General features: G+C 51.7%; 1 protein-coding gene across 1 annotated transcript in view; it reads right to left on the bottom strand.

Annotated features, from left to right (window-relative positions):
- Positions 1-1102: 1102 nt before the first annotated feature.
- Positions 1103-13391, bottom strand: part of Lrrk1 (leucine rich repeat kinase 1) — a 134662-nt gene continuing 122373 nt past the window's right edge. The window contains exons 28-34 of the mRNA XM_005357787.3: positions 12903-13097; positions 11925-12076; positions 10012-10129; positions 8746-8862; positions 5279-6120; positions 4767-4868; positions 1103-2419 (exon numbers count right to left, since the gene is read on the bottom strand). Of these exons, the coding sequence (XP_005357844.1) occupies positions 2242-2419; positions 4767-4868; positions 5279-6120; positions 8746-8862; positions 10012-10129; positions 11925-12076; positions 12903-13097 (1704 nt within the window). The 3' untranslated portion in view covers positions 1103-2241. The remainder of the gene's footprint in view (positions 2420-4766; positions 4869-5278; positions 6121-8745; positions 8863-10011; positions 10130-11924; positions 12077-12902; positions 13098-13391) is intronic.

Genomic DNA, 13391 nt, shown 5'->3' with positions numbered 1-13391 from the left:
GCAGAGGCCCCAGCAGCAGAGTACTTTGTTTGGGTGACTGCCACTGTGTCCTGGTGACACTGCCTAATACCTAGCAAGAGTTCAAGAATCACGGCTGATCCTTTGAGGGTAACAAACTGTAACTTGAGGGTGACAAAAGTCCTCTTATCGTGTTGAGGGGCTGTTTCTTTATGCCACTCGCCTGTGCACGGCAATCATATTTTTCCAATTGTGTTTTCTTTTATTGATGAATATGAATTTTGCAAAAAAAGATAAGGGAACTGCTCATCTTTCAATTGGGTGATAAATACATTTTTAAAAATCAAATTTATTAATTTTGTAGTGTGTGTGTGTGTGAGTGTGTAGAGGTCAGAGGATGACTTGTTGGAGTTGGTTCTCTTTCTACCATGTGGATCCAGGGGACTGAACTTAGGTTTACAGTCTTGACAGCATGCTTCCTGACCCGACAAGCCATCTCATCAGCCCTGTGAATTTTTAAATTTTATTTATTTATTTTCTTCCAGCTGTTGTTTACCTTTGGTGTGGATCACTTTCTTTCTAGGTTTCTAACTCTTCTTTAGCCAAGTTCATGAGCCATTTCTCCCATGTTCCCGGGGGTAACGTGAAACTCCTGTCCCCAGCTCCCCCATGACTGTGAGGCTTAGTTAGTACTGCATCCGGGCAGAAGATGGGATGTAAAGGTGGGCCGGGTCTGTGAAGCAGAGGAGGCTGGCTATCTACACAGCTGCCTCAGCAAGTGACACAGTGAGCAGGCGCCGCGCAGACAGGACCAGTTTGTGCCTCGAGATCTAAGTAGGCAGTTTGGGGACATTGGGAGAGAACGGTGACCCCCACAGCTCACTTTAGGGATGAGGTATGAGCAGGCTCAGAGCCTTGATCCTCAAGGATTTAGGACCTGACTCGCAAAAGGAAGTGGGAAACTGGCTTCTACAGGGCTGGGGCTGACAGAGGAGCATCCGCCCATGGAGAGCTACAGGGCAGCTGGGAACACCCAGCAGTGGCTGAGAAGGGTGGCCCAGGTCTACCCTGGGCAGGAAGGAGACCTGGGAAGGGCAGAGTCCATCTTGCAATCAAGAGACAGAGGCTGCGTTTTCATTCTAGGTCTGTTTATTTTTAGATAACAGGAGCCACACCCCAGCGAATCTGAAGTTTGGTTTTTATAATTTAATTCTAGAAAAGGTTCAATAACATTAGCCAAGTACAACCTCACATTTGAGTTCTAGGTTAAACAGCCTCCGAGGGCACCGCTTGGCAAAGCTGTGGGGTGTGTGCACATGTGTACACCCGTGTGCACAGAATATATAAAATGTTCCCTGTTGCGTCCGTACACCCTGCTAACAATTTCACTTTTCATCTTCTGCTGTCCGTGCCGGCAGTAAATGTTTGGCAAATACATAATTCAGTATGAGTCCCATACGATGGGGTTTCACAACCAGGCCTAACCGCTGAGATATTACTTAATTTGTTAAAGTGATAAACAAGATTATGATGTGCAAACAAACACGGCTTGGGCTCCAGCAGCGGCCAAGTTTATTTTACCAAGCTATAAACACAGGCCCTTTCTCCAGGCCTGCTGATTGGGTTTCTCCTTCTTTTGTCGGGGGAGAAGAATGTAAAGGGGGGCGGGGGGAGCAGGAGCCTTCTCACTGGGCTTTCCGCCTGTGATTCTTGAAGGAACCCATTCATCCCCACTATTGGGCAATGCTGCCTGCCCAGGGTCCTTCTGGGGTTTCCCACACAGAGCCCCTGCCAAGCAGGAGATTCGATCTCAGCTTGACCAGGCTGGGCCCCATGCTCCAGGGACTCAGAGCCTTGTGAAACAGGCTGAGAGCCTGGGGTCTTTGGGGAAGGAGGGCCAGGGTCACAGCCCTCCTCCAACCTTGCCCTGAACTGCTCCCCAACCAAGAGTCTTTAGTGTAATTCCATCTGAGGCCCGGCGATAAAAATGGACAGGCCTTTTCATTATGCCAGGAAGGCCTGGAACGGGGTCGCTCTCCTCAGCTCCTGGAAGCCCATGGAAGAGGCAAGAGAAGGACTCTCTCAACCAGACCCTTGGGCTGGTAACTCTCCCCATAGAACCTGAGAACTCCCAAACCACCAGTAGCTACTAGCTTCTCAGCCCTTCTTAGCACAGGGTTAGCAAAGAACCCGTTTGTCTTCCGTGCCCTTGGAGGGCTGTAGCCGAGGGGTCAGGTAGCGGCTCGGACCTGCTGGCTCCACGCGGAGGCCCTTCCACAGGCATTACCTTCTCTTGCGTGTACACACCTCCAGCCGGCCCAGCTCCTCATAGGACTGGTAGAAGATGTCGAACTCCCTGGCGCCCCAGCCCCTCCAGACAGCCAGGCACCACTCCGTGTTTTCATTCGCAAAGCCACATACTACCGTGTCCTTTGCCACCACTGCTGCATCCACCAGGACCCTGCAGAGAGATAGGGTCTGAGTACGCCCACGGGAGTCCTCACTAGGCCAGGGAGGGCTCTCTCTCTCTCTCTTCGTGTGTGTTTTTGAAAGGGGTGGAGTTACTAAGAGGGTGTCATAAACAGCTCAATCTGGCTCTGGAATGTACGTAAAGGGTCCAGTTCTTCCTCGTGGTCTGACCTATGTGTAAGTCTTTGGAGGCCCCGTCCCTGTGCCCACCAAACCTTGACCCCTCCCCAGAGGATGGTCAAGACAGCCTGCCAAAATCTTAACCACTCCCCCAGTCTATTTAAACTGCTCCCCCAGAAAGTTTCCTCATGGTCTCTTTCCTCTCCCCCTCATGGTTGCGTTTGCAGCGTCCCGGTTCCTCCTCGGGACCACCCGAGAGCGCAGGAATCTCATTAAACCTGTATATTTTTTAATTTGGCTTATTGTGATTTGGCTTGATTGGGATTTTTGCGTTAGCAGAGAGCTCGTGTTAGGAAAATTCCTAACACCACGGGCCGAGGTTTTATAATGTCCCACAAAAGGCCAAGGGTATCAATTCACATTATAAGCATTGGCTGTAAGAGAATAACCCCCTGGAAGGCCACTGACTAAGACAAGCCTAGCAGGAGTCACCAGGCCTCTCTCCGGAATTGTAGTGTCTAGAATAAACCACCAACTACTAGTGCTTAAGAATGACCTGCGAAGGTCAGAGAGATGGCTCACTGGGTAAAGGGCTGGCCTCCCTCTGAAGCAAGTTTGCTGACTTGATTTCAATCCCTGGAACTCATCTAAAACGGGTGGGAACCAAGCCCCACAAAGTTGTCCTCTGACCTCTGCATGCACACTGTGACACATTGTACCCCACAATGAAAAAGTCAGAGAGGCCCACGTGTGCAATTACACTTGCTAGTGTCCTTGTTGCAGCACCCCTTCCCCCAGGCCATTTTGTCCCCACATACTTAGGAAATTCAGAGACATAGCTTGGACAGAAAACCTGCTACCTCAAAGTCATCCCTGCTTCTGTTGTTTTGAGGTTGTGGACTGTTTTTGTTTTTTTTTTTTTTTAAATGGTCTTTGGGTGCACAACGTGTTTCCTCTCAGACCACAATGGATGACTCCTTGTAACCCACTTCCCACTTGCTCTGGTGTTTCCGTGGGGCTGGCAGCCCATCTCTGGGTACAGTTGTACCTCCTCCCCCCATGCCCAGTGAGTGAGCCCCACTGCACACCAAGATGTCTAGAATCTCGGATCCTTCCTTGCTTTTTTCAGCTGGCCAACTCGGGTCTTTCTCCTTCTAGTGAATGTGCCTGACTCTTGATAAAACCTGCCTCTGTTGGGGGGGGGGTGACTAGAAAAAGCTACCAGGTACTCTCAGAGTAGCATGCCAAGACCTGACCTGGGTTCTGAAGACCTATGGGTTCCCAGAAGCCCAACTGGGGAGCTGGGAACCACTTTGGCACAAAGCTTCCTTTGACCCGGTCAGTCAGGGATCGGGAGCAAAGACTGGTCTGGTTTCCAGAACTGCTCATAGATTAGATCCACTGCCCCAGGGCTCACTGAGAAATCTCAGTGCTGGCAGGCAAGGGACTGGAAGTTCCACGAGTGACTGATGGTTTGTTCTGCTTTGGGCAGGATGGTTCTATGCGATGATATTAAAGATGAATAAAGACCCTTCCCCGAGATGAGTGACAGCCTGTGTTGCCAGTAGGTCTCCTTGTGATGTGAAATAAGCCACAGTGCATGCACGTCTGAATTCAGGACGTTTTGTGGGGATCTTCAGGGTGAAGGATAAACAGGAACTCTGGCTAACACCAGGCTTCCAGGCCCCTGGCCTTGAAGGCTGTGCCCTGAACTGGCATCCAACCCAGATGTCCCCATGGCAGGGACTGGTATGTCTCCTGGTGTTAATACAGAGACACTCTCAGGTTAGCAGAGTGGGTGTCTCCTGGCCCTGTCTGCTGCTTCATGGGCTGCTGGGTCCCCTGCAGGGCTTTCCTGTTTGGCAGGAAGGATAGAGAGTCATTTGGAGGGACCATCATTTCAAAAACAGGGGACTCTGGCCCTCGAGACACACCTTTGGCAAGGTACTTGATCCACAGTACCCTGACGCCTCAGAAATAGATACCCTTGGGCAAGTGACTGATGCTCTACACAGCTGTCATGCTGAGCCCCAGGAGCTGCCTGGAGGACACCACCTGGCTTCCGTTTTGCCTCCTGGCTACCCTGGTGAATCCACATGCTTCTCTGTGAGAACACAGGGGCAGCAGGACGGTTGTGCTATCTAGTGGACATGTTAGCGAGCTCTGGGGTTCCCCACGCCCCTCTCCTGGTTCCTACAGAGTGCTTCTCAGAGTCTTACCCATGCGAAGTCAGCTCTCGTGCTTTTAAGACAGCAAGGACTCTGCCCCGCTGGGCACCTGAATTCTTCTCCAGGCCAATAACGATGATATCGCCGCCATGCCTAAGAAACGAAAGCCAAGAAGGGGACAAGTTTGTTCAGGAAGCTGAACTCCAGTGGGTCTAGGACCAGTATGCGGGTAGATGCGGAACCTGAAGGTTTGTGAAGGGAGTGAGTGCGTGAGAGTGGGGGCAGCATGGCATAGGAAAGGACCTGCTATAGGAAACCCGCACATACTTCCTGTTTTGTGGCACCTAGGATTTTCTGATGGGCAAATGAGCTTCTGCATGAACATTCTTGGTTTTTCTGGGAGATCACTCCCAGTTCTAAAAGCGAATGGCAAAGCCTTCTTGGGAGAACTGTCTGGATGGATTTGGGAATCTTTTAAGAAATCATGGGTTCCATTCACCACAGCCCCAAAGCAAGAACCCTGGACAGCTCAGAAATGGCACCCGCACATCAAAAAAACTTACCTGGGGACCCAAATGAGGTCTTTGACAGCCAGGACCTTCACAGCCTGCAGGTGTTGGCTGAACGTCTCCCCATCTATGGGAGCCAGGTCAGGCTCAGATCTGTCAGAGGTGACAGTGGGCCTGTTTGGGTCTTCATAATCAGCAGAGAAAGGCACACTGGAATAGCTGGTCAGGGAGCTGGGCAGACTGGAAGGGGACCTGGGGTCTCGGTGGGGTGGGGATGAGGAATAGGAGGACATTGAGCAGTAATCGGTGAGGGAGTCCTGGTGGCTCAGGATCTGCATGCCCAGTTCCTCGCTGTACATGATGCTCATATCTGCAATGCATTCTTCCTCAGGCTCCTTCGAGGCGATTATGTGACTGCCTGGGGCTTCTGGGACGGAGGGTTGCACAGGAAACGTGTCCCTGAGAGGATTGGGGTCCCCGCAGAAGTACCGGGCACATAACTGGTAGGTGGCCGAATGGTACATCACTAAGGAATTGGCCTTGTCATCTAGGCACCAGACCACCTCTTCCCCGCTGCAGTCTGAGCTGCACACAAGCGATGCGACCGAGGAAGGGGCTGTATAGGGCTCCAGCCGCCGGCTGATGTCCAGGACTGTACAGTCAATGATGAGCAGGCCAGGCCCATTGCTGTACCAGACCTCAGAGCCACTGTTGACCACCTCCATCGCTCTCACTGGGTAGGGATTCTGCCGTGCGTCTTCGTCAGGGATACAGAACTTGGACCTGTTGGCTGTGTGTGAACACAAGTAGGAACAGCTTTCTTTTGGGGTGCCCCGGACCACAGGAAACACAGCCATCAGTCCATCAGCGAGGCCGGCCAGCACCAGAAAGGAGTTCTGTGGGGGAAGGGACAGAGACACATGAAGCTCTTTCATGTCACACGTTCTGGGAGGAGAAGCCACAGGCTCTAGACTCGTCTCCATATTTGCCTCAAGTGGGCGCATGGTGTCCCTTAATGGGGCATTAAGCTTTTGAAGTCCTGATGTGCTTAGGAGTCTCAGGCCTGTGTCCAGAAAAGATGTATCCTTGCCCCAGCAGAGCTGAGTCCATCCTTGGTGCTGCAAGGCAAGGGATATGCCAGGGAGGAACAGTGTCCACAGTGCTGAGGGCATCCAGCAAGGGTGCTGCCACCTGGGACTGGTCCCTTGCTGCATGAGCAGCAGGTGGCTGCTTTTCCTGGACGCCATGAAGGCCTCCCTGAAAGGCAGGCAGAATGTCTTCCCTATCGCAAAAAACTTAACAGGACAGCTGTTGCGGGCATGGGGAACTCTGTTCATTGCCCACCGTAGGTAGAGTGCTATGGATAAGCAGGGGCCAGATCTCTGTGCCCACCGCTGCCACCTTGGCCCTGGACTGGCCTACAAAGGGTTAAGTCTCATTCATCTCTGCAACCCTGGACTCCACTGTTCCCGTTAAGTAGACAACACGCGTTTCTAGAAGAAACAGCTTCTGACTTACCTCTCCTACCGAGAAAGAGTCTTGGCTTCACGCACCAGAACACACACACTATGCGACACTAGTGGGGACCTGGACTTACCATGAAGCATGGGTTCCTCTGTAGCCACCCACCAGAGGTCACTAGGCAGAGGTCAAAGTTGCAGGTACAAAGCCAACAGGCTTCCTAGGGCATTTCCCTGAGCAGACAGAGTGCAGTGGGGCAGGTAAAGGGGCCATCGATCCAAGTCAGAGTTCAGGACAGACCCCAGCCTTGTTCTGACCAGGGAGAATGGCAGAAAGTCTCTTTGTTGAGAGTCTCGTGTGTGTGTGTGTGTGTGTGTGTGTTCAGAGTAGTGACGTGAGTGGCCTCTCACTCAACATGCACAGTAGGGAGCCCTAAGAAAGTTTCTCAGAATCCATCTTCAGGATTTAGGTCAGCAAGGCAGCCAGAGCAAACAGGTCATAAGTCTTACTGGGCCCTGGCTCTGCTCGCCAGCATGGGGAACACCATGTCCGTTGGGATGTGAGCGTGCTTGTGTAAAAGCACACGGGGCTGCCCTGTGTGGCCTCTGCAGGACGACCTCCGCGGGGCCAGGCACCCTGTGCTGGCGGCTCACACAGAGCCGGCTTTATTCTCCCTTCTCAGGCAGTACGTGCACCCTGCCTGGGTCTCCGGCCGTCGGGGGTCCTTCAATAATGCTTTGTGTCCAGTTCTCCCCTGCTCTGGTGCAGGGAGATCCCAGCTGCCAGGCCTGCCCCTGGGGCAATGGCCATAAACAACTCTAAGGTTCAGCTCATATCTATTCTGCATCTCTCCTTTCTCTTTTCTCAAGAAGTGAAACTGGAGCAGCATGGAGAGGAGAGGCCGCAGGTTTGGGAACTATCAGGAAGTCACAGGGACAGTTGCCAAGGGCCCAGCCTAAGACTCTGGGATCCACAGGGTCAGAGATCTATTCCTGTGATCACCTCCATCACATATAGACAAATGGGAATCGCATAAGGATAGTCAGCGCATTTTAAACAGTGGCGTAAGGAAGTGCTCCTTATGCGGGGTGGGGGAGCACTCACTGCATCCATAGGCCCCTCATAGCCTTTCTGAATCCAGGGAGGGCAGCAGAATCTGGGAGACCGGGCAGTACCACACAACTTCTCAGAGGAGGGCTCATGGGTCTAGGTTCCCACAGTTCACCAGGAGGGCTGCTCCTGGATAAGGTTGGGAAGGGAAGGTGAAGCCCCTGCATCTGCTGTTGGATGGAGAAGGCCCAGGGCCAGTATAGTGTATAGTGATGGCCTGGCCAGCTCTAGTGAGGCTGGATTCAATGCCTAGATATGATGGAGTTGGCTTAGCCTAGGGATGGGGAGTATACTAATTGGGGGAGTTAGGAAGTTGAGGAAGTGGGTCTGCTAGACAATGCTGGGCAATGTCGGACAGTGCCGGGCAGTTCTGGGAAGTTATGAGCAGTTCTGGGCAGTGCTGGGCAGTGCCGGGCAGTTCTGGGCAATGCCGGTCAGTATTGGGCAGTGCTGGGCAGTGCCTGGCAGTGTTGGGCAGTGTTGGGTAGTGCTGGGCAGTTCTGGGCAGTGTTGGGCAGTGTTGGGCAATGCTGGGCAGTTCTGGGCAGTGTTGGGCAGTGCTGAGCAGTGCTGGGCAGTGCTGAGTCTTTGAGAGGCAGTAATTACAAACAGAAGGGAACTAGCTGCCCCAGTAATCAGGAAAGGCAGTGGTCAAGGCAGGCTGGGGAGAGGCTACTGATACCTCTGTCCAGAGATGCATTTATTCGCTTGCTTCATCATTCACACCAATGTGAACCCCATCTGAGTCAGGGTTCTGGCATTTGTTCATGGACAGAAGGCACTCCATAGTTAAAGATGGTCACCTGTGTCTCTAAAGCTGACTGTGACCTGGGCAAGGTGCACCCAGGAAGGTGTGGCTCCACTGTGCCCAGCTCAATCCATTGTCCCCAGCAAGGAGAGCCTCCCACCCAGAGTGACCAAACTGAACATCTCTCTCTTTCCCACCTTACCTTTTTAATAACAGGCACGGCCAAGAAGCAAGTGACAACAGCCGGGGTGTCCAGGGCCTGCTGGGGCATGCTTAACGGGCACATGCCTTTAAGACTGTAGATATAGATTTTCTGGTCCTGCAAAAGGAGAAGAGCCCACTGTAAGAGCCAGAGAAGAAAGTGACTGGCATGTCCTATCAGGATGCTTTCAGCCTGGGGAACCCCTCTGCACCTTAGAAAGACAGCATTTTGTTTGGTTATTCATTTCTGGGTTTTGTTGTTTGTTTGAGACAGGGTCTTTTCATGTATCCCTGGCTATCCTAGAACTCCCTCTGTAGACCAGGCTGACCTCAGACTCACAGAGATCCCCCTGCCTCTGCCTACTGAGTGCTGGGATTAAAGGCATGTGCCACCACTGCCCAACAATTTCTGCTTTTTGTAGAAACTCTGAAAAACACAGAATAGTCTGGCAGGAATTGAACTCACAGAAAGTCTTTAGTAATGGGGGTTATAGCATCTCAGACGTGTGCCTGTGGTGTACACGAGCATGCCATTATCAAAGTGGGGTCACAATACAGCAACACCGTGCTGTAGGCAGAGCCCTTTCCCTCCCTTTACGATCAATAAGGGGTCAACACCTCAGCCCATTACCTTTTAAGATATTTAGTGAATTTGTTGTCGCTACTAAGAATTACATTGGGATAGGCATTCTTAAAGATCTCTTTGTCTATTCTCTCAGAATAAATTCTTTATTCTTGAGATCTCAGTAGCATGGCTATTTTTGGAGATCTCTTACATGTTTAGCCATACATTCACATGTTCATACTTCCAAAGTCCATGTGGATGGACTGCAATGATCATAACCCCAGAGCACGTGATTTGGGGCAGTCTTTGGCTTCCTCGCAAGACAGCTACTTGGGTCTTCCGATGGATATGGGGCTACAGGTCTTCAGGGATGTGCTTTGCCCTGCCGCACTCATACTATGCTGAGGAGACACGGCCTGCCACCAACACACCCAGTTTCTCCTGCTGAGTACCCACCTGTCCTCACCACCCTGAATCCTAGCTATCGACTGGTGACGAGCAGGACAGTAGCACTTCTCCTGGTGACCCACCTCACAGAACTGACGACATTAGGCTAGGTATTTCTCAGGGGCAAGTTGGGGTTACCTGATAGTCAGATTGGCCTGAAAACTTTGCATGTTTTTTTTTACAAATACGGTCCTCCCTGGGAAGTGTCCCCTTCCAAAGCCTACCCTGACACGGGCCCCGCAGGCTGGTGGTTACCTCGGTGGCTATCCACACTGAGCTCTGGACCTTGAGCTGGCAGCTCAGCTTCATCCCAGCGCAGGCCATCCTCTGCACTTCCAGCAGCCCCTTCTCTGTGTTGACCACTGTGTAGTTCCTGTGGTTGACAACAACGTGTGGTCAGTTCCAGATAGACAGTGGCCACTTCCTTCCCCAGGCTGGGGCAGTGCTCTTAGAGGAGGTGTAATTATGTAAGTATAAAGTCCGTCACAGGCTCGTGATTTAAAGATTTGATTCTCAGGTAGACACTTGTGTCTGAGAGGAAGGGCAAAGCAAACATCCTCAGGACACTGAGGTGAAGGAGGGTGTGTCCCAGCACACACAGGCCCCGTTGGCTCTGGAGTCCCAGTAATATACTCCTGGAAGCTTCTACCAGCTTTCTTGCTTCTCCAATGTCAATCAGCCATTGGGTGAATGCTGCTTCCCCTTGGTTCTTAGAGACAATGTCTAGATCCTGGGAGTACTTGTGGTATTTCTTTGGTTTTGGTTTCTAGTCCTCTCCAATGGACAGAACTGGAAATAGGAGTTTATTTTCCCCCTCTGTCCATGACTCCGTGCTACCAGTCTAAGAGCATAAGATTCATGCAGACTTCAACCAGATGGACCTCAGGGAAACGGCAGAGTCCATTCCATTGATTCCACCCTACCTGAGTCTCAGGTTGTCTGAGTTTCCTCAGACTGCAACACCTGCAAGTGCTTTCTACTGGGACCATGTGAAGATGGTCTACTATTCCAGCCCACAAAGCTCTCACGCCAGCAGGAAGGTAGCATGCGCTGGCCAACCCTGCAGGCCATCACACAAGACCCCCATCCGATGGAGATTCCAGCCTGGCCAACCCTGCAGGCCATCACACAAGACCCCAATCCCATGGAGATTCCAGCCTGGCCAACCCTGAAGAGGCCATCACACAAGACCCCGATCCTGTGGAGATTCCAGCCCTTACTATACTCTCCTTCTGAAGCGCTTGCCTCTGGGTCTCGGGAATTCTTTTCCTCTCCCAGTGGGACTTTCCTCCACTCTACCTCAGACACCTCGCTCTCTGGTCCAGCAATGCTGCCCATCAGCTGCCTGCACACCCTTCCCCAGCTCTTTAACTCACTCTACCTTGGATCATTATCTAGCTGGGGACTTTTTTGCTTCTTAGGGTCATTCTGTGTTCTTCCCATTATGGTCTCAGGCCTCTCGGGCCTTCTCTATAAATGCTCCCATGAAGGTCCATCAAGTCCTGTTCCCTCTCTCCTTCCTGGAGAAATGGTCAGGTTTGTAAGCCACCTTCTGCAGCCTGGGGGTTGAGGTGAACAGACCCCCGGGGAGCATTAGCTATAGCCAGGCTGGTGGTTCCTTCACAGCAGTGGTCTTAATACTGCCCTGCATACACCCTGGCTCCACAGACCATGGTGGCCACTTTGGACTTTCTCTTTTCTTCTGGGACACCTCATCCCCCCATTCTCACTTCCTTCCCACCACTTCACTGTGAAAAAGAGCTACAGTTAGAAGGGACCGCCTGTGGGTGACCCTTGGGCTCTGGTCCCCTGCCTCCCTTTGGGCCTGGTCCCTTGCTCTCTCATTCCACAGCATTGGCTGTTATACTCGTTCACCTTCAGCATCGTCTAATGTCCTTCCTGCTCAGAGTGTGGATAACTTCATCTTGAAGCAACACTCACCCTGGAACTGGGTTCCTGACACACTCAAGCCCACCCTTTCTCTACTTCCCTTAGCTTCAAAACTGTGCCCGTGTGAATTTTGTTTCTGCCCTCCTTCTCTCTTGATTGTGCTCTCACCAGGCCTTGGACTCCACTGTCTGCTCAATGGGCATCATAGGCATCATTGCTTTTCTGTTCCCAGGGCCGCCCAAGACCATAAGCCGGGAAGGGCAGACTGCAGACATTACCTGGACTCCTCCTTCCCATCCCAGAACACCACAGTGTACTCCTGGCCTTGGGACGAAAAGAAGGCCGACTGCTTCCCACAGGGCAGCATGTACATGAAGGTGGCGAAGGTCGGGTCCTTCATCTGGCTCACGACAGACAGGGCCAGTGGGCGCTGCAGGAGAGAGGTCCCTAGTGAGCACCACTGTGCAGTTTCCCCATGCATTTCCCTGGCACCAGCCAGGGGGATATGAGAATTTTCCCACTCAGGGTTGGCCTAGCACAAGACTGAAAAGGCTTCAGAAACCCCTCCCCCTCCAAAAAAATAAAGGCCCTGAATAGTCTCTGGGTCATCATGGCCACGGTAATAGGTTCAGTTGGTCTGGAGTCAAAGGCCCGTTGTGTCCCATCTTAATCCCAGAGACATCAACTTTTGCCTCAGATTGTATTCATAATGTGTTGCATCAGCTATCTGATTTGATGGACAGGTGCTAAGCTTGAGAATGGGGCCCCTTCTGACAAACAAGGCACCGTCTTTAATAATGTAGCAGGGCCCCTGCTTCTCATAAGCAAAGCTTCCAAAGAGATGTGTACCTTCCCCTGTTCTTGCATAGCGAACACATTGCCACAATGGGTCTGATATACAAATTGAGTGAGCCTCAAAAAGTTCCAGATTTCAGAGCGTTTGAGAGTGGATTTCTGGATTGGGGATGGTCAACTAACATGTAAATATTCTGAAAATCTGAAAAACTCCAAAATTTGAAATACTTCTACTCCCAAGAACACAAGCTAGGGAGAAGAAGGTAAGTTTTCCTCAGACAGATACGCAGGCACATGCCTGTGCACACACACCAAGACTGGGAGGTACATTAGCAGAACTAAAGTTCTGTCTAGAAGAGACAGAGAAGATTTTCCAGCGGTCCTTAGGGAGGGTGGGCGAGCAGGCACACACAGCCCCTGCCGCCAGGGAGGAAGGGCCAACGCTCCACTCTTCCGTGTACCTTCTCTGGCTTGGTGTCCCAGCACTCCATCATGAGCGCCTGGAGTCGATGGAACTGCACTTCCTCGGGCTGCCCCAGAACTGGGCGGATGCCCTTGGACAGCTTCTTGGCAATCTGAAGTTGGTGGTGACCCAGGGCAGGACGCTGTCCTGACAATAACTCGTATAGAACCATTCCATAGGAGAACATATCTACCTGGGCAGAAAGGCAAGCCAAGTTAGGTCTCCTGCCTGGGCCCAGCAACTTTCGAAAGCTGGGCTGAGGGGGAAGGAACAGAGTAGATAATTATTAGATAAGGAAATTAGCTTATTAGAAATTAAATCATGAGATAAGAAAATTAAATTATTAGATAACAATCAGATAAGGGAAGCACTGGCTTTCCCACAAAAGGAGACCCTCATAAGTACATCCATCAGTTCATCTGTCTACCCTCATCTGTCCAAGTACCACACCTGTCCTTCTGTCCATCTACCTAGCCGTTCATCCTTC

The sequence above is a fragment of the Microtus ochrogaster genome, chromosome 22, assembly GCF_000317375.1.
Source record: "Microtus ochrogaster isolate Prairie Vole_2 chromosome 22, MicOch1.0, whole genome shotgun sequence".
NCBI classification, from domain to species: domain Eukaryota; kingdom Metazoa; phylum Chordata; class Mammalia; order Rodentia; family Cricetidae; genus Microtus; species Microtus ochrogaster.
The sequence above is the reverse complement of the archived record's forward strand: the minus strand, read 5'-3'. Positions and strand labels throughout refer to the sequence as shown.